We start from the raw sequence: 19821 nt of genomic DNA, 5'->3' as shown, positions 1-19821 counted from the left end.
GAGAAGCTCCCACTTTAGTCACTGAATGGAAAGCCCTGTGAGCTCTGTAGGAGAAGCTCCCACTTTAGTCACTGAATGGAAAGCCCTGTGAGCAGATATCTCAAAGCAAGGCTAGAGGGTGGCGCGTGGGAAAATTATGGGGAAGGGAGATGGCGCTCCTCTGTGGAAGCAAATCTGCTTTCACCTTAGAAGTGTGAACAGTGGAGAAAACACTGAGCTGGAATCCAGTATTCGTCCTGACTTTGCCATAGGTAAGTCTGAATTCCTTGGACTTTGGTTTCCTGCCAAAAAATAAGTGTGGTCAACTAAAACTACATGGTCTGTAACTCCCTATCCATCTCTGCCTGCACTATCCAGCATGGTAATCTCTAGTCAGATGTGGCCCTTGAGCACTTGAAATGTCGCTTGTCTATATCGAGATGTGCTGTAGGAGAAAAAGCATGCTCGATTTCAAAGACTTCGCATGGAAAAGAATAGAATGTGACATATCTTGGTATCTTAATAATTTTATAATACTGATTACATGTTGAAATGATATTTTGAATATTTGGGGTGAGATAAAATATATTATAAAAATTAATTTTACCTCTTTTTTTCCATGTGGCCACTAGAAAATTTTAGTTGACTTATGTGGTTCATATTATATTTCTGTTGGACAGTGTTGATCTATATGATTCTATGAAAAACATACTCTTTTGATTTCTGACTCTTTATTTTGTTGGTCTGTAAATTAGCATGTATTCATTTGTTTGTTCATTCTTTTTTTTATCTGTATGTACTCCTCTTTGTTCCAAATATTATTTGTTTATATACAAAAATATATATGGTACAACAGTATAATTTATTTTCAAAGTAAATCAGATAGGGTAAAACAAGATAAAGTAAAAAGTAAGGTTGGTACTTAGAACATCTTCAGCAGTACTTTCATAGTAAATATAACAGTGACCTCCAGTAAAAGCCAAGAGCATAATGTCAAGGCGATTAAGAGCCCGAGTTCAAATCGCAGCTCTGCCACTTGTCCTCTTGAGCAAGTTACTTAACCTCTCTGTACCTCAGTTTTCTCATCAATAAGATGGAGACATATATTTACCTCTTCAGGTCATCAAGGGGGTTGAGATCACATTTAAGCACATTTTAAGTCCTTAATAAATATAAATGGCTATCATCACTGTTAACGCTTAAAGTAATTCTTATTGCAGGGATATAAAACTAAATATTTTCTGGACATATTTTTCTGGCAGTCTCATTCATGCAGGGGTGACTTTGGTAATATCTTGACGAATACGTGGACTATATGGATTATAGTTCAGGCAATCCTTCATAGATGCCATTTCTCTCAAAGAAACTTTAGATAAATCATGGTACTGCAGTGAGTTTGAGATTATACTGCATGACAAGTATCTGGAGGGCAGTTCTGCCCTGTTGCTGAGCAAGGGCCAAGCCTCTGCTCCTGAGCTGGAGTTGAAACACACCCCTTTCAGAAGAGCTGAGGAGTGGGATAAACACATGTACACAGAGAGAGAAGCCCCTTTCTCTGCCTAAACCCTGTCCACAGAGGCATCCCAGAGAGGAGCCAGCTTTTTCCTTCAAAAAAAAAAACATTTTAAAAAACAAAAAACAAAAATGTAGCTATAAATGCTGGTGGAGAATGGCCGTTAGAAAATGGCAGAATAATTTGAGCCTGAAAAGTTTTAGAGCGCACATTACCAAGCCACTAGTGGCCAGGAACAGTGATGGCAAAAACTCACCACTGGAGGACTTAACCTTGGCCATGTAGCTCACGTGGGCTCTCCCCTTCACTTGATATTTTTAATGCCCAAAGGTAGTAGCTTTGTTCTTAAAAAGAGGATTATGTGGGTTATAAATTAAGAGTAATTTGTTAAAGTGTCCAATTTTAAAACCTAGCTTTTTCTGAGTTTAGCTCAACTTAGAAATCCCGTCATTTCGTTTTATACATCGAGTAAAATTTTATATGAAATAAAAAAGGTTTCACTTTCGTGAAAACCTTTGAACAATATTAGCTTAGCCTCAGGAGAGCAGACCTGTTCCCCCATAATTGTCTGTCCTGTTTTTAGCTGCATTTATAAATTTTATCTATTTAGTTTTCCTTTTAAGTAATTTCCAGTGCCTAAAACCTGACAAACTTACATTCCTAACAAATCAACACTTTTCCTACTTAAAAAAACTCTTGAAAATCTACTAAATTAAAATAACTACAGTGACTCTAAACATCCCAGTACTCTTTATCAGTGTGGTAGTTTTACACCTAATTAGTTAAATCTGAAATCAGTTAAATATATCAAGGTAGACTCAATAGACAAGTTTCTTTCTCAGTTTCTAATAATACAAATTTTCTTAAAAACTAACCAGTATATTTATTATTCCTAAACTAATATTTTTGTTTTGATAATATGGATTTTATTTACATGATCATCTTGCTGTTTCATTTTGTATCTTCCCAGTACGGGGGAGACTCATTAAGGGAACAGTTTCTCCATCTCAAGTGAGTGTACGGGAGGAAAAAAATATATTTTTCCCTCTACACTCCTAGGTTCTTCAACTGAAGTCCTGTAAATTAGACTGACAGAAGACAGATTAACAAGGGAAAAGCATACAAATGTATTTAATGTAAGTTTTATGAGACACAGGAGCCTTCGTTAGGAAATAAAGACCCAAAGAAGGAGTTAAGCCTGGAGAATTTTTATCGTAGGTTTGATGAAGCATGGAAAGTTGTGGGGAAGTGTGATAGGACAGAAAGGTATGAGCCTAAGGGTAGTAAACTGGGGAAACTTAACCAGGCCTGTTCATTCATTTGCTCAGGTTCCTCTTGGCGTCTGTCCATCTATGGAATTAAGGATGCTCCTTTCCTCTGGGTATAGGGAGGGCACCTCTCTTACATGAGGGTCTTATGACCTGGTTCAGGGGAGATGGGGAAGGTCAGAGAGCCCTTCCTGCACCTGCCATTTCTCAAATTCCTTAAAATATTCATAGCTTAAAATATTCACTATGCCAAGGTGTGCCCTATTTGGGGGTAGCGTGTCCTGAACCCCATCATAAGTTAAGGTTAAGCACTCTACGCTGACCATCTCAAATGGGCTGTTAGTTATTGATCAGATATTTAGACCATAACTCAGGATCTAGAAGCAGGGTATTTCAAGGTTGTTGGCCTGGCTGCAGATGGACACCTGCTTGTCATAGCTGTTACCTGTTCAGGTCTCTCAGTCCCCTACAGAAGGGGTGGATGTTAGAACCTTGCAGAATTACTTCCTCTGATTTGAGTAAATGGAGGTCTGCAATCCTTCCTCTGGTTGCACCTAACTTTCTTCAATTAACCTCCTTTACTACCTGCTTGAATTCTATATTCTGTTTATACTTTTTCTGTTCTGGAAGTTCCTGAACTCCTAATTATATTTCGATGACATCCAATTAGACTCTGAATACTTAATTGTATTCAAAATTAAAACAAACCAAAAAAAAAAAATCACCATGGAATGTTTACCTGAGCAACTTAATTTTGGGGTGCTAGCACCAGGGTAAACGGGTTTCAAGATATATAAATGAGTTAATTGTTCTACAGAGTTGTTAAACCACTTAAATGCCAGGAGGCAGTTACTCTCCCCACCTCACACCCCCAGCAAATGGCATTTTCGGATTATAGAGACTTAATTGGAAGACATGCTTTCTCCCAGTTCCTAACAATAAAACAATCAGGGATATAGCAGTGATTTGTGAATCTGTTTTTTCCAAAAATGATAGTAAGTCATTAGTGTATAAGCTAAAAAAGAAAATGAAGCAAGTATAGAACACATACCTGTTTTGATCCTCTAGAAATTATTTTCAGATCTATTAAGTATTCATTTCTACCAATCTTGATTTTTCAAGGGAGTTACTAAGGATCTGTATGGAGTTTATGCCCCTTGGCCCATAACCTGCCCTCAGAGTAAAAAAAGTTAAGAAGGGAGGGAGGGAAGGAGGGAAGGAAGAATTTTATGTTATTCTTAACAGATTTCTCCACAAAGTGAAACAGACTATAAGAGTGGGCAATAGTAGAATAACTGTTACCAAACCCTTTCTGCTCCTTTTGTAGGCCCGAGAGTTGTATATCCAAAAGGAAATTGGCATTTATTTTAGAAAGCTGGTGAGCTGATAGGTCTATAATTTTAAAGTAGTGAAGAGTTTGCTCCTTTAAATGAATATTCTATACTCTAGGTCCAAGCAAATGGAAGCATATCACTGTTCAGTTTTTTGAAGGATACTAGGAACTACACAGAGGTTCCATCAGCTCAGGGAGTTTTAGAGTCAAGGATACACAAAGAAGTGAGGGGGACAGGATACAGCCCCAGCAGGGGCACAGCCAGACCTCGAAAATAGTCTTCAAAATATCCCAGGATCTGGTGGTTTGCAGCTGTGAGGACAGTGGTTGTCTCCTTAGAAGTGGGCTTTCTTTGCTTTCTATGTGACTATTCCTTTGTTCCTCCGTTATCGTGGTGTGGAAAGCTAGAGCAGAAAGCCTCTGGATATTATCCAAGGCTGAGCTTCTATGATCTCATTCATCACATTGGCCTTCGGACCCGTCTTTAGTGCTGGATGTACAAGTCCACATGGAATTTTTACTCTTGAGTATTTCCCTGGCAGTGAGAATTTTATGAAAGGGTTTAATGAGACATGGTCTGCAGATTTTCTTTGAAACGTTACCTGGCCAGGATCTGAACTACCAAAAGTCCTTTTCAAATAGGGCATTAGAATGACAACAATTTGGCAACAATATTCTTATTTCCTACCTATTAAAAGTGGTAGTGGACAGTGAACTCTATGCTGGAAATGAAGTGATACATTACTCTCTTTTTCCTCGTTCCAAGGAGGATTAAGAAAAGGATATATAAGATCAAGATCCATTCCATATGGGAACAGAGTCAAGGTTGGGTACTCGAATTAAATAAATCAAGCTTAAAGTTTGGCCGTGTGGCTGACAGGGTCTTGGTGCTCCAGCTGGCTGTCAGGCCTGAGCCTCTGAGGTGGGAGAGCCGAGTTCAGGACATGGGACCACCACAGACTTCCCGGCCCCTCGTAATATCAATCAGTGAGAGCTCTCCCAGAGACCTCTGTCTCAACACTAAGACCGAGCTCCGCTCAATGACCAGCAAGCTCCAGTGCTGGACACCCCATGCCAAACAACTAGCAAGACAGGAACACAACCCCACCCAATAGCAGAGAGGCTGCCTAAAATCATACTAAGTTCATAGATACCCCAAAACACACCACTGGATGTGGTCCTGCCCATCAGAAAGACAAGCTCCAGCCTCATCCTCCAGAACACAGGCACCAGTCCCCTCCGCCAGGAAGCCTACACAACCCACTGAACCAACCTTACCCACTGGGGGAAGACACCAAAAACAGTGGGAACTACGAACCTGCAGCTGGCGAAAGGGAGACCCCAAACACAGTAAGTTAAGGAAAACGAGAAGACAGAGAAATACGCAGCAGATGAAGGAGCAAGGTAAAAACCCACCACACCTAACAAGTGAAGAGGAAATAAGCAGTCTACCTGAAAAAGAATTTAGACTAATGATAGTAAAGATGATCCAAAATCTTGGAAAGAGAATTGAAAAAATACAAGAAACGTTTAACAAGGAGCTAGAAGAACTAAAGAGCAAACAAACAATGATAAACAACACTATAAATGAAATTAAAAATTCTTTAGAAGGAATCAATAGCAGAATAACTGATGCAGAAGAACAGTTAAGTGACCTGGAAGATAAAATAGTGTATTAAATAACTACTGCAGAGCAGAATAAAGAAAAAAGAATGGAAAGCACTGAGGACAGTCTCAGAGACCTCTGGGACAACATTAAACAAACCAACATTCGAATTATAGGGGTCCCAGAAGAAGAAGAGTAAAAGAAAGGGACTGAGAAAATATTTGAAGAGATTATAGTTGAAAACCTCCCTAATATGGGAAAGGAAGTAGTCAATCATGTCCAGGAAGCACAGAGAGTCCCATACAGGATAAATCTGAGGAGAAACACACCAAGACGCATATTAATCAAACTATCAAAAATTAAATACAAAGAAAAGATACTAAAAGCAGCAAGGGAAAAGCAACAAATAACATACAAGGGGATCCCCACAAGGTTAAAAGCTGATCTTTCAGCAGAAACTCCGCAAGCCAGAAGGGAGTGGCAGGACATATTTAAAGTGATGAAAGGGAAAACCTACAACCAAGATTACTCTACCCAGCAAGGATCTCTTTCAGATTTGACAGAGAAATTAAAACCTTTACATACATGCAAAAGCTAAGAGAATTCAGCACCACCAAACCAGCTTGACAACAAATGCTAAAGGAACTTCTCTAGGCAGGAAACACAAGAGAAGAAAAAGACCTACAGTAACAAACCCAGAACAATTAAGAAAATGGTAATAGGAACGTACATATCTATAATTACCTTAAACGCAAATAGATTAAATGCTCCAACCAGAAGACATAGACTGGCTGAATGGATACAAAAACAAGACGCGTATATATGCTGTCTACAAGAGACCAACGTCAGACCTAGGGGCACATACAGAAGAGGAGTGAGGAGATGGAAAAAGATACTCCATGCAAATGGAAATCAAAAGAAAGCTGGAGGAGCAATTCTCATATCAGACAAAGTAGACTTTAAAATAAAGACTATTACAAGAGACAAAGAAGGACACTATATAATGATCAAGGGATCAGTCCAAGAAGAAGATATAACAATTGTAAATATTTATGCACCCAACATAGGAGCACCTCAATACATAAGGCAAATGCTAACAGCCATAAAAGGGGAAATTGACAGTAACAGTGTAAGAGTAGGGGACTTTAACACCCCACTTTCACCAATGGACAGATCAACCAAAATGAAAATAAATAAGGAAACACAAGCTTTAAATGATACATTAAACAAGATGGACTTAATTGATATTTATAGGACATTCCATCCAAAAACAACAGAATACATTTTCTTCTCAAGTGCTCATGGAACATTCTCCAGGATAGATCATATCTTGGGTCACAAATCAAGCCTTGGTAAATTTAAGAAAATTGAAATCATATCAAGTATCTTTTCCCACCACAATGCTATAAGACTAGATATCAATTACAGGAAAAAAACTAAAAAATACAAACACATGGAGGCTAAACAATATGCTACTAAATAACCAAGATATCACTGAAGAAATCAAAGAGGATATCAAAAAATACCTAGAGACAAATGACAATGACAACACAATGGCCCAAAACCTATGGGATGCAGCAAAAGCAGTTCTAACAGGGAAGTTTATAGCAATACAATCCTACCTCAAGAAACAAGAAAAATCTCAAATGAACAACCTAACCTTACACCTAAGCAAATAGAGGAAGAAAAACAAAAATACCCCAAAGTTAGCAGAAGGAAAGAAATCCTAAAGATCAGATCAGAAGTAAATGAAAAAGAAATGAAGGAAACGATAGCAAAGATCAATAAAACTAAAAGCTGGTTCTTTGAGAAGATAAACAAAATGATAAACCATTAGCCAGACTCATCAAGAAAAAAAGGGAAAAGACTCAAATCAACAGAATTAGAAATGAAGGGCTTCCCTGGTGGCGCAGTGGTTGAGAGTTCGCCTGCCGATGCAGGGGACACGGGTTCGTGCCCCGGTCTGGGAAGATCCCACATGTGGCAGAGCGGCTGGGCCCGTGAGCCATGGCCACTGAGCCTGCACGTCCGGAGCCTGTGCTCCGCAATGGGAGAGGCCACAACAGTGAGAGGCCCACGTACCGCAAAAAAAAAAAAAAAAAAAAAAGAATTAGAAATGAAAAAGGAGACGTAACAGCTGACACTGCAGAAATACAAAGGTTCATGAGAGATTACTACAAGCAACTCTATGCCAAAAAATGGACAGCCTGGAAGAAATGGACAAATTCTTAGAAAAGCACGACCTTCCAAGACTGAACCAGGAAGAAATAGAAAATATAAACAGACCAATCACAAGCACTGAAATTGAAACTGTGATTAAAAATCTTCCAACAAACAAAAGCCCAGGACTAGATGGAGTCACCGGTGAATTCTATCAAACATTTAGAGAAGAGCTAACACCTATTCTTCTCAAACTCTTCCAAAATATACCAGAGGGAGGAAAACTCCCAAACTCATTCTGCGAGGCCACCATCAGCCTGGTACCAAAACCAGACAACGATGTTACAAAAAAAGAAAACTACTACAGGACAGTATCACTGATGAACATCGGTGCAAAAATCCTCAACAGAATACTAGCAAACTGAATCCAGCAGCACATTCAAAGGATCATACACCATGAGCAAGTGGGGTTTATCCCAGAAACGCAAGGATTCTTTAATATACGCAAATTGATCAATGAGATAAACCATGTTAACAAAGTGAAGGAGAAAAACCATATGATAATCTCAATAAATGCAGAAAAAGCTTTCAACAAAATTCAACACCGATTTATGATTAAAAACCCTCCAGAAAGTAGGCATAGAGGGAACTTACCTCAACATAATAAAGGCCATATATGACAAACCCACAGCCTACATCATTCTCAGTGGTGAAAAACTGAAACCATTTCCACTAAGATCAGGAACAAGACAAGGTTGCCCACTCTCACCACTCTTATTCAACATAGTTTTGGAAGTTGTAGCCACAGCAGTCAGAGATGAAAAAGAAATAAAAGGAATCCAAATCGGAAAAGAAGAAGTAAACCTGTCACTGTTGGCGGATGACATGATACTATACATAGAGAATCCTAAAGATGCTACCAGAAAATTACCGGAGCTAATCAATGAATTTGGTAAAGTAGCAGGATACAAAGTTAATTCACAGAAATCTCTTGCATTCCTATGCACCAATGATGAAAAATCTGAAAGAGAAATTAAGGAAATACTCCCATTCACCATTGCAACAAAAAGAATAAAATACCTAGGAATAAACCTACCTAAGGAGACAAAAGACCTGTACACAGAAAACAATAAGACCCTGAGGAAAGAAATTAAAGATGATACAAACAGATGGAGAAATATACCATGTTCTTGGATTGGAAGAATCAACATCATGAAAATGACTATACTACCCAAAGCAATCTACAGACTTAATGCAATCCCTGTCAAACTACCACTGGCATTTTTCACAGAACTAGAACAAAAAAATTCACAATTTGTATGGAAACACAAAAGACCCCGAATAGCCAAAGCCATCTTGAGGAAGAAAAACGGAGCTGGAGGAATGAGACTCCCTGACTTCAGGCTATACTACAAAGGTGCAGTAATCAACACAGTACGGTACTGGCACAAAAACAGAAATATAGATCAATGGAACAGGATAGAAAGCCCAGAGAAAAATCTATGCACATATGGTCACCTTATCTTTGATAAAGGAGACAAGAATATACAATGGAGAAAAGACGGCCTCTTCAGTAAGTCGTGCTGGGAAAACTGGACAGCTACAGGTGAAAGAATGAAATTAGAACACTCCCTAACACCATACACAAAAATAAACTCAAAGTGGATTAAAGACCTAAATGTAAGGCCAGACACTATAAAACTCTTAGAGGAAAACATAGGCAGAACACTCTATGACATCAATCACAGCAAGATCCTTCTTGACCCACCTCCTAGAGAAATGGAAATAAAAACAAAAATAAATCAAATGGGACCTAATGAGACTTAAAATTTTTTGCACAGCAAAGGAAACCATAAACAAGACCAAAAGACAACCCTCAGAATGGGAGAAAATATTTGCAAATGAAGCAACTGACAAAGGATTAATCTACAAAATATACAAGCAGCTCATGCAGCTCAATATCAAAAATACAAACAACCCAATCCAAAAATGGGCAGAAGACCTAAACAGGCATTTCTCCAAAGAAGATACACAGATTGCCAATAAACACATGAAAGGATGCTCAACATCACTAATCATTAGAGAAATACAAATCAAAACTGCAGTGAGGTATCACCTCACATTGGTCAGAATGGCCATCATCAAAAAATCTAGAAACAATAAATGCTGGAGAGGGTGTGGAGAAAAGGGAACCCTCTTGCACTGTTGGTGGGAATGTAAATTGATACATCCACTATGGAGAAAAGTGTGGAGGTTCCTTAAAAAACTAAAAATAGAACTACCATATGACCCCGCAATCCCACTACTGGGCATATACCCTGAGAAAACCATAATTCAAAAAGAGTCATGTACCAAAATGTTCATTGCAGCTCTATTTACAATAGCCAGGACATGGAAGCAACCTAAGTGTCCATCGACAGATCAATGGATAAAGATGTGGCACATATATACAATGGAATATTACTCAGCCGTAAAAAGAAACGAAATTGAGTTATTTGTAGTGAGGTGGATGGACCTAGAGTCTGTCATACAGAGTAAGTCAGAAAGAGAAAAACAAATACTGTATGCTAACACATATATATGGAATCTAAAAAAAAATTTTTAATGGTTCTAAGAACCTAGGGGCAGGACAGGAGTAAAGACGCAGATGTAGAGAACGGACTTGAGGACACAGGGAGGGGGGAAGGGTAAGCTGGGATGAAGTGAGAGAGTGGCATGGACATATATACACTACCAAATGTAAAATAGATAGCTAGTGGCAAGCAGCCGCATAGCACAGGGAGATCAGCTCGGTGCTTTGTGACCATCTAGAGGGGTGCGATAGGGAGGGTGGGAGGGAGACGCAAGAGGGAGGAGATACGGGGATATATGTATACGTGTAGCTGATTCACTTTGTTATACAGCAGCAACTAACACAACAATGTAAAGCAATTATACTCCAATAAAGATGTTAAAAAAATTTTTTTTTAATGTGGTAGTGGTGGTGGTTTTAAAAGCATTGCCACAAAGGCAGCTCACTTGGGAGTAAGACAAGATACTCATGCTGTCATTCATTATGGCCTGTTTATAACCTTTAAAACAGTATCCATATATTTAAGCACTACCATGTCTTACTTGAATTATGGATGGAGCTCTTTAAAAAATTCCCATGTTACTTTGATTAATTGATTCAGAAATTTATAACCAAAGAGGAGGAAAATAATCATCAGGTCCAATTAATCTCAAATATCCCCAATTATAAGAGTGTGGGGCTACAGGGGAAATATTTTTATGTTTCTGCACAGTCAGAGCTTTGTGAGCACTTTTACTGGAATGTGGGACCTGAGCTAAACGACAAGCCTGAGAAGTTAAATTATGACTAGATAGATAGATTTACCTGCAGAGAGATTTACCTCCCCAGAGGTATGTGATTACATTTTCCAGAAGTGGGGATATGGAGAGGGGGCTGAGACCCAACTCTATGGAGACGTTCCCGGGGCTGTAAAGCTGGAGACACTAGTCTGCCATATATTACTTACATATATTACTCTGACATATATTACTTTCCGAAGCATAAGAACCCAAGATCCTTCTCAAGTTGAATTGTTTACATTAAGGAGATAAGACATTTCTCCCTCTCTCAGAGGAAAGAAGGCAGACAGCTGTCCCTCTCCTATATAATCATCCAGATTCATATTTTTTAGATTCCTCACCTATAATGTAGACCAAGTATACGATGACAATTTGTTCCCATTGTGGCAGCCTGGAAAGAGGAAATTAGGGCATGGGAAACCAGTGCAATAACTTTTGTAAGTAAATAATAACCTGTTTCTGCTCCAGAAACCTCACATTTGTATTTAGGATAATATTAATAAATACAGTTATTAAAAACTTTAAGAGTGAGATCAGACATGTATTATTAAAAAATACAGATTCCAGGTCAACTCCTCCCTCTCCCCCAAATTCTAACTTGGTAAGTCCAGGTACCCAAGAATTTGTATTTGAATAGCTACTTCAGATGATCCTTATCAGACTTATTTGGGGACCACTGCACTGGTCCAAGACCCAGGAATAAAAAGTGCTTCTTACAGAAGACCAATCTGCCTCTGCTAGCATGCTTTCTTAAGTTCAGTTATTGTAAACCCACATCCCCCCATTTTTTGATAGTAAGTGGATTTAAGGATACAAATTTTTTTTAGTTTCAACGTCAGGATAAAATTGAAAGTTGACACATCTCTGGTTGTTCTTTATTATCCTTGCAGACCCCTTTGGGTTTGTTTTGTTTTTTTAAATAAATACACCATTAAAATCATCAGATTTTCTGGAATCTTTAGTGTGAGAAACACTTTTACTGGCCCAACCTGTGGTTTCAGTATGCTACCAAAACTTCGCTGACTTCTGCATTCTCTTTAGTTACCGTTCTCATAATCCCCTTATACATATATTGCTTTACAGTTTACAAGATGCTTTTACATTAATTGTCCCATTTGATTCTCACAATAATCTTCGGAAATGGAACAGAAATTGTTAGGAGTTGTATTACCTATATAAATTTGAAGTATTTCAAAGTAATGAGAAATGAGATGTGAGACGGTTGAAATTCAGTATACATCTGGGACAAAAGTTGTCCGTAAGCCATGCTGTTGAGGCACTTTTAATTGAAGGGGAATCTCTTTGTTGTCATGACATCAACAGCTAACAAATAATAGACATTATATCAGAGATCACTTGGACATATTGAGGGTGACTTCTTCCAAGTGCATAGAAACTACTGCCCATTCCTGCCTCAGCTCCTGATAAATTTTTTTAACCAAAAGGTAAATATAAATATGCAGGTAACTGCATTAAGAAAAAAAAGTCTGGTTTCTTTCTTTCTTTTTTTTAAAATTAATTTATTTTTGGCTGCATTGGGTCTTCATTGCTGCGCACGGGCTTTTTCTAGTTGCGGCGAGTGGGGCTACTCTTCCTTGTGGTGCACAGGCTTCTCACTGCAGTGGCTTCTCTTCTTGTGGAGCATGGGCTCTAGGCGCACAGGCTTCAGTAATTGTGGCACTCGGGCTCCGTAGTTGTGGCTTGCAGACTCCGTAGTTGTGGCTCATAGGCTTAGTTGCTCTGCGGTGCATGGGATCTTCCCGGACCAGGGCTCAAACCCATGTCCCCTGCATTGGCAGGTAGATTCTTAACCACTGCACCATCAGGGAAGTCCCAAAAGTCTGTTTTCAAACTGTGTTTTTCAAATGCCTTTGAGTCCTTTAAGTAGTAAATAAGCATAGACCTTTATACCTTTACATTTTCAAAGCACTTTCACACTTATCTAATTTAATTCTTAACAACCACATATGATATATATAAAATATCCACCTTTTATGGATGAGGAAATAGACTCTGAGAGACGGACCAAGGCCATGTACACAGGAAGTGTGTACGGTTTTAGGACCTTGGGTCTGATGTTCCTCCTGTGATAAGGCACTAAGATTATGATGAACAACCAATAAGGTGTGTGTGTTCTGCTTAAAGTGTCATGAGCCCAGAAATCTCCAAGTATTTAAATATATCATTTTCTAAAGTCTCAGGCTCTTGAGAACCTGTGCTCAGAGGAGGCCAGGGTAGAATGCTGGTTATGAGCTCATGTCACTAGTGTGAGGCACTGTTATGTGACCCAAATAAAGGGAATGCTGTGATGATTAACTTAATAGCAATTCCTAAAAGACCATGCCCCTCCCTGATACTAATTTATCCACATACATTTATTAGGCACATTTCATAAAATTCATCGTGGCAATAATGATAACAAAATATTGATCATTGTTATAGAATCCAATTAGATGCAAAAAAGATAACTATGGGACTTCCCTAGTGGTCTAGTGGCTAAGATTCTGCGCTTCCACAGCAGGTGGTGCAGGTTCGATCCCTGGTGAGGGAAGTTCCGCATGCTGTGTGGTGTGGCCCAAAAGAAAAGAAAAATTAAAATTAACAAAAAAAAGGTAACTATTAAGATTAACGTTCTAGTCAAAAGGGCAACATTTTTACTCTATCCGTTGTGTAGAATAATTTCTCAAACTATGACTTCAAACTATATTCAGAGTCCCTTCAGAATTCATTTCAATAAGTTTTACATCTGCCTTTTTTTGTCTAACATACCCGTTCTTTTCATAACCCAGGATCTTCAGCGGCAGGCTGGAACACTGGAAACCGAAGCTGTCCTCCACTGCTCAGGCCTCCACGCCATCAGCGGGCCTGCCTTTCTCGTGGTTTAACGAAAGCCGGAAAGGATCCTATTCCTTCAGGAACCTGCCTGCATCTGCAAGTCCCCTTCAGCCTTCTCCTGAAACTCTAATTTCAGATAAAAAGGGGTCTAAGGTAGAAAACACATGGATTTAAAAAGCAAACAAGAAAACCCCCAATCCTTCCTCCTCTTCGATCTTTGGAAAGCATTCTCAACTTGTGTGTATACTCTGGATCCGAGAAACCAATGTGATAACACTGCAGTAAACAATGCATGGTATTTCTTGCGTGGGGGAGGAAGAAAGCCTCATCTAACCATCACCTTCTTTAATACTGTTCCGTTCTAGATTGTACGTTAATCTTTGATTTGCCTGTCTTTTCACATACTGCTAGTTAATCTCAGTTTGACAGTCAAGCCATGCTGGGAAAGATGCATTTGAATCATGGAACAGTATGATAGATCTGTTTACCAAGTATTCCACTTTAAATTACATTACAAAACTATTTTTGCTGTGCTCTTCAAGATTTACTGGAAAACAAATAAATTTGGGACTGAATATGTGTTCAATATATCTAAATGAAACTCTTTCAAACAGACCAATGCTGACATAGCACCCTTATTTCTTCTTTTAAATCAAACTTCCATGCTGATAAACTGTTACAATTCTATCACCAAAGTTTTTTAACTTTAGCAGAACGAGGAATTATATGCTTATTTGTTTTTAAATGCACGATGGTTATTTCCAGCATGACGCTGCAAACCTTACCTAACATTTTATTGAAACACATACGGTGGCTAACTTTCACATGTTGTTTGGTCTCCCTTTATCAATGTTCACTTTTCTCTCTCAAACAGAAACCTGTGATTAATGTTAACTTGAATTTAATTCTTTTCTTGAGGTCAACAGCTCATAAGGTTTTGACAGAATTTGGGGTCATATCTCCAATGACAATGTCAAATGGTAATGTGCTGTGTTAAATGCTCACCTGCTTGAATGTTTTACTAGCCTAGCTCCTTGTGCTCTGATTTCGTCTCCTTTTCTGAAGTTTTAGCAAACTTGGCGTTTGTTTGGTACTGAATTCTCTAGCCTCTGGCATGGTATTTATTCTTGACAACCAGCTAAACCCAATGCAAGGGAACCTAATGGAAAACTAACAGTCCAGTTCCTAAGGAAGGGGAATAGGAAACAAGATGGTGTTGGTCAGGTGCTTAGAGTTCCAGGAAAGCCAGTCCTTCTAGAATTATTAGCAAAAGAAGTTCTGGAAGCAGAAGGCCACTTTGGTCTTGAAACATTTTCAGTCTTGGGTCTGAGAAATCTAAATGTTGTTTGAATAGATTCTACCATTATCTTGCACTGGAGAGACACCAGATTTGGTTTAAAATGTTTTTACAAATGCAGCTATGTAGTCATTGTGAATTTATTTAACTTTAATATTCACTGAACATTTTAATGAAATTCTGGGGAAGTTTTATGTACACACCCTCAACCTCCCCAACCCCCAGGTGGTTATTTGGAAATGTGTTTCTGTCCGTGCTGCAGCCTCTTTGGTACTCCGTTGGTGCTGTGCAAGAGTTGTATTTTAGCATGTGACTACTAGTGTAATGGCAGACTGTGACCTACCCCAGAACTCATCATCTTGAAGGTTACATCCAGGAGAGGATCTGCCATCTCTCACAGTATTTATCACGGCCAACAGCAAGCGATCCTTCCCAGGGGGTGCTCAAGCTACCTTTCTAATATGGATTGCCATCTGTTCCTAATAACTCAGGCTCACCACACCATCTTGTATTTTTACTTACACTGTTACTTATCACGATTAGGGTCAAAGAATATAGGCTTATTAATATTACCCCTCTGAGCAGTTGCAGAGGATAATGAATGCTGTACCCTTGAAGAGAGGTTGAAGAATCATTTCTCTAAGATATCTATCCTTTCATGTGATGGAGAAAGCGCCCAGAATTCCCTATCCAGCGCAGAAGGCACAGTTCTCAACCACTGCCGGGTGAAGGTCACCAAACCCAATATGAATCTCTTCTAAGATTACTTAAAAAGAACCTTTCCAGAACTTGCAAACATACCTACCTCTGGTTCACTCACTATGCTCATTTAACAGTGAGCTTTATTTGTTTTTTCAGAATTTTACCTTCAGTGATGACTTCAGCCCCAGCAGTACCAGTTCAGCAGACCTGAGCGGCCTGGGAGCAGAACCCAAAACACCTGGGCTCTCTCAGTCCTTGGTGCTCTCATCAGATGAGGTACATGCACGGCACTGACGACAGAGCTGCTTTCTTAGATCATACATTTTACCGATGAACTATCACCGGGGAAGATGTTTTTAGGCAGATTTTGCATATCAGTCCTCATGATTTCGCTCCCTCTCTGTCTCAACGTGGATGCAGAGTACTATTTCTGAGCCCCTTTAAGCTGTCTAGGGACCTCCTCAGCCTTTCTTTGATATAAATGGGATGACTATCAACAGAGGGTTGGGAATGGGAGGCTGGGCACTGGAGAGCAGCAAGAGGGAACGGCCCAGAAATCCCAAGGGAGGGAATTCCCTGGAGGCCCAGTCTTTAGGACTCCGTGCTTCCACTGCAGGGGGGCCTGGGTTCGATCCCTGGCTGGGGAACTAAGATCCTGCAAGCTGCGAGGGGCGGCAAAAAAAAAAAAAAAAAAAAAAATCTCAAGGGAGTTTACAGACGATCCATCCCCCTCCTCCCTCACCTTTTTCACCATCCCTGATGTTCCCTCTGAGTGGGGAGTGGCCCCTGACTGAGAATCACCGCAGGGGAGAGGTGCACTTGTGATAAGGAAGGAAAACTGGGGGAGAACCACTTACTTAGAAGCCGGGGTCAAGTGTGCATTGCAATGGATTCTCAGGAGATATAATGTGTACAGGAGGGCAGGAGATTACACTGGTGATTGACTTAGTGCTCCAAGAGATAAGTGGAAGGAAGAAATACCAGTACTGGGGGCGGGGGTGGGGCTGGGGAGAAGCGTTGTAAGTAAAGATATATTCACCCTAAATATTTGCTCTTAGTTATTTCTTTCTAATGTGATTTTCGCTTTGTAAAACTTTTTTTTTCCCTTAAATTCTTCTGCCTATATTCTTCAGGCTTGGCGTGATTTTAATTGTATTAAAACTTTGTACTGTACATGTGTGTCTCCTGTTCCTGTAACACTTTTCTTTTTGGTTCCTTTGCTGCTCTCTCACTCAGAGCCTGGATATGATAGATGACGAGGTGAGCTCTCAGTGGGCTGTGTGTGGTGGCTTACATGGTATTGTCTGACACTTCTTTTCTTTGCAAATGATTTAAAATCAAACAAGACAAGAAACTTTCCTCTGTAGTGGAGGGTTTCCTCGTGTTAAATAGTTTCACTTTCTGCCCTTGTCTATATCTTAGTTGAAAAGACATTCAAGAGGATCTCCAGATTCCCTTGCTGTGCCTCCCATCACCATTACCCTGACACAGCCCATTGTGTTTCACCTCCTTTGCCTTCACCTCAGCTTCCCCATCCCCTCCTCTGTGTTCCCTGCATGGTCACTGAGGTGACGCCTGTCTCTCCTCCCGGATTTATCATTGCCTTCATCTCCTCTCAGCTTAGTGGTTCTAGGAACCCAGCTGCCCTTTGCACTATTCATAGCAATGTCCTGCATTGGACAGAGCCTGGGATTTGGAATAAACCAGTAAATGCTGAGCTCCACCACTCACTAGCTGTGTGATACTGGACAGATCTGGAGACTTTCTGGGCCTCACTTGCCTCGTTTATTAAAAGTAATTATGGAAATTACCTGTCCTACCTTCCTCATAGGTTTGCTTGCTGCTCAAGTGAAATAATGGCTGTGAAATTTCCCCTAAGTATGTTTGAGGACTTAATGTTCTCCCCTTCTAAGTAAAAGATATACCTCAGTATTTTTAAATGTATCTTTACATATCTCTGATGTCTTAGCAGAGGATCAGTGCAGTGATGCATTACATATAGAGATTAATGATGTATTCGTTTTCTGCATCTGATAATCTTTCCATAGTGTTTTAATGTAAAAACTTGCAACACTGGAGTGTATTTTTCAGTTTTAAACTTCCTACATTAAAATGCTTTGTTTGGGGGAATTTTTAAATTTCCAAATACCTAAACAAAATGTAGAGTTAATAACTTTGTGTATGTTACACATACAGCTAGAACCATTCGTTTACTTTATGGTTTAAAAACAAGTGTGGCTCTAGTAGGCAAGAAATGGCTTTTGATAGCATCACATGCCATACTGAGCTACAGCTTCTTGGTCCTTTAACAACCCTGTGTAACATTCCTACCTCAGATTCTTGATGACGGACAGTCTCCCAAACACAGTCAGTGTCTGAATCGGGCCGTTCATGAATGGAGCGTGCAGCAGGTTTCTCACTGGCTAATGAGCCTAAATCTGGAGCAGTATGTCTCTGAATTCAGTGCCCAAAACATCACTGGAGAGCAACTCCTGCAGTTGGATGGAAATAAACTTAAGGTAAAGAATTATATGTTTGTGTTAGGTTACCAAGTATAATTTGTATTACACATAGCGCCTAAAATGTTTCCGTTAGATGAGAGCATCCTGCATATCTGAGAGGTACTTCTCACTCACAGCAGAAAGGACCTTGAATGATTTCTGAGTGGTAAAGGAAGTTTCGGAAAGTCGTCGGGTTCTGAATCAAACAGTAGGCTGTCGAGCAGGAGAGCTAGAGGCTCACTCCATTGCTTCCGCCAAGCAACAATGGTCCATGTATTAACTCTACTTATTTCCTATGTAGTATGAGTTTTAATAATGGCCCATGTGGACTCTCCCATAACGTTAGAGTTAAAACCCAGGTCCGTGAATCTTCCCCTTTTTTTAACTCATTGCTCCCCCCACCCTCCCTCTTCCCTGCATACCACTCAAAAAATGGGACTGTGTTCTCCCCAGAACTTTCTTCCCCCACCAAGTGCAGGCCGTGTCTTCCCTCCCCTGCCCTGGCACTCTCATTTTCACCTGTCCAGTCCATCTCCTTTAGAGCCTGAGGTGGCACCTACCCCTGTGGAAAAAGGGCAAAAGGAGCTCACAGCCAGCCTGCCACCCCCAACCTCGGCCCCCTGCTGGGCTGACGGGCAGATGAGTAGCTCTTGACAGTCTTGAAAAGGTTAGAGATCAATCAATAGCCTGTGAATATGAAGGCCCATTGACAAGGCTGTCCCTGATGGGGAGATGGATGCATCCCGCTGTTGATTCTGAAGGTCATGAAACGTTTAAAGTACGGAACCAACTCCCCTTATTCTGAATTCCAAGCTCATCGAGCAGCCTCATTATGATCAGGCTTCCTTTATAGGTCTGCCTACAGGGAGAGAATGGCTAATCATGCTGACATGAGCATTCCGGTCCCAGAGACATCTTTGGTCTCCATTGTAAATGAATACATGGGCAGAAAGGAAGCCACTTCGATTCCTCCTGCCCTTCTTGGAACCCTCCGTGGCAGCAGGTGCCCACTCCTATCTTTTGAAAATATCAGTGAGTTTAGCAATACTTTTGGCTGTAAATGTCTACAGCCCAAAGGTTGGAGAAGCAGAATTGTGCCCTTTTTCCATTCACTGACCCATTAATTACCAGTTCAGAAAGCATTTGCTTGCTGAGGTTTAGGAGGTACTGTGCTAGGGACTTCAAAGTATAAAAGAACAAATAAAGCTCAGCCCCACAGTATGGAGATTTTTGGCAAATGTAATCAGCTCTTTCTACCTCTTTGATTATGTTTACA

General features: G+C 40.0%; 1 protein-coding gene across 6 annotated transcripts in view; it reads left to right on the top strand.

The window, feature by feature from the left end:
* PPP1R9A (protein phosphatase 1 regulatory subunit 9A) overlaps positions 1–19821 on the top strand; it is a 320392-nt gene that overhangs the window by 299814 nt on the left and 757 nt on the right. For 2 of the 6 annotated variants that reach the window (XM_082846438.1, XM_082846437.1), the window contains 3 exons: positions 14000–14198; positions 16201–16320; positions 18381–18563. In XM_082846438.1, coding sequence (XP_082702564.1) covers positions 14000–14198; positions 16201–16320; positions 18381–18563 — 502 coding nt within the window. Of the gene's footprint in view, positions 1–13999; positions 14199–16200; positions 16321–17280; positions 17305–18380; positions 18564–19821 lie in introns of all 6 variants that reach the window. The other 4 variants (XM_082846436.1, XM_082846440.1, XM_082846441.1 and 1 more) reach the window with 4 other exon arrangements.

The sequence above is a fragment of the Leucopleurus acutus genome, assembly GCF_964270905.1.
Source record: "Leucopleurus acutus genome assembly, chromosome: 9".
Lineage (NCBI taxonomy): Eukaryota > Metazoa > Chordata > Mammalia > Artiodactyla > Delphinidae > Leucopleurus > Leucopleurus acutus.
This window is presented reverse-complemented; position numbering and strand designations above follow the sequence as displayed.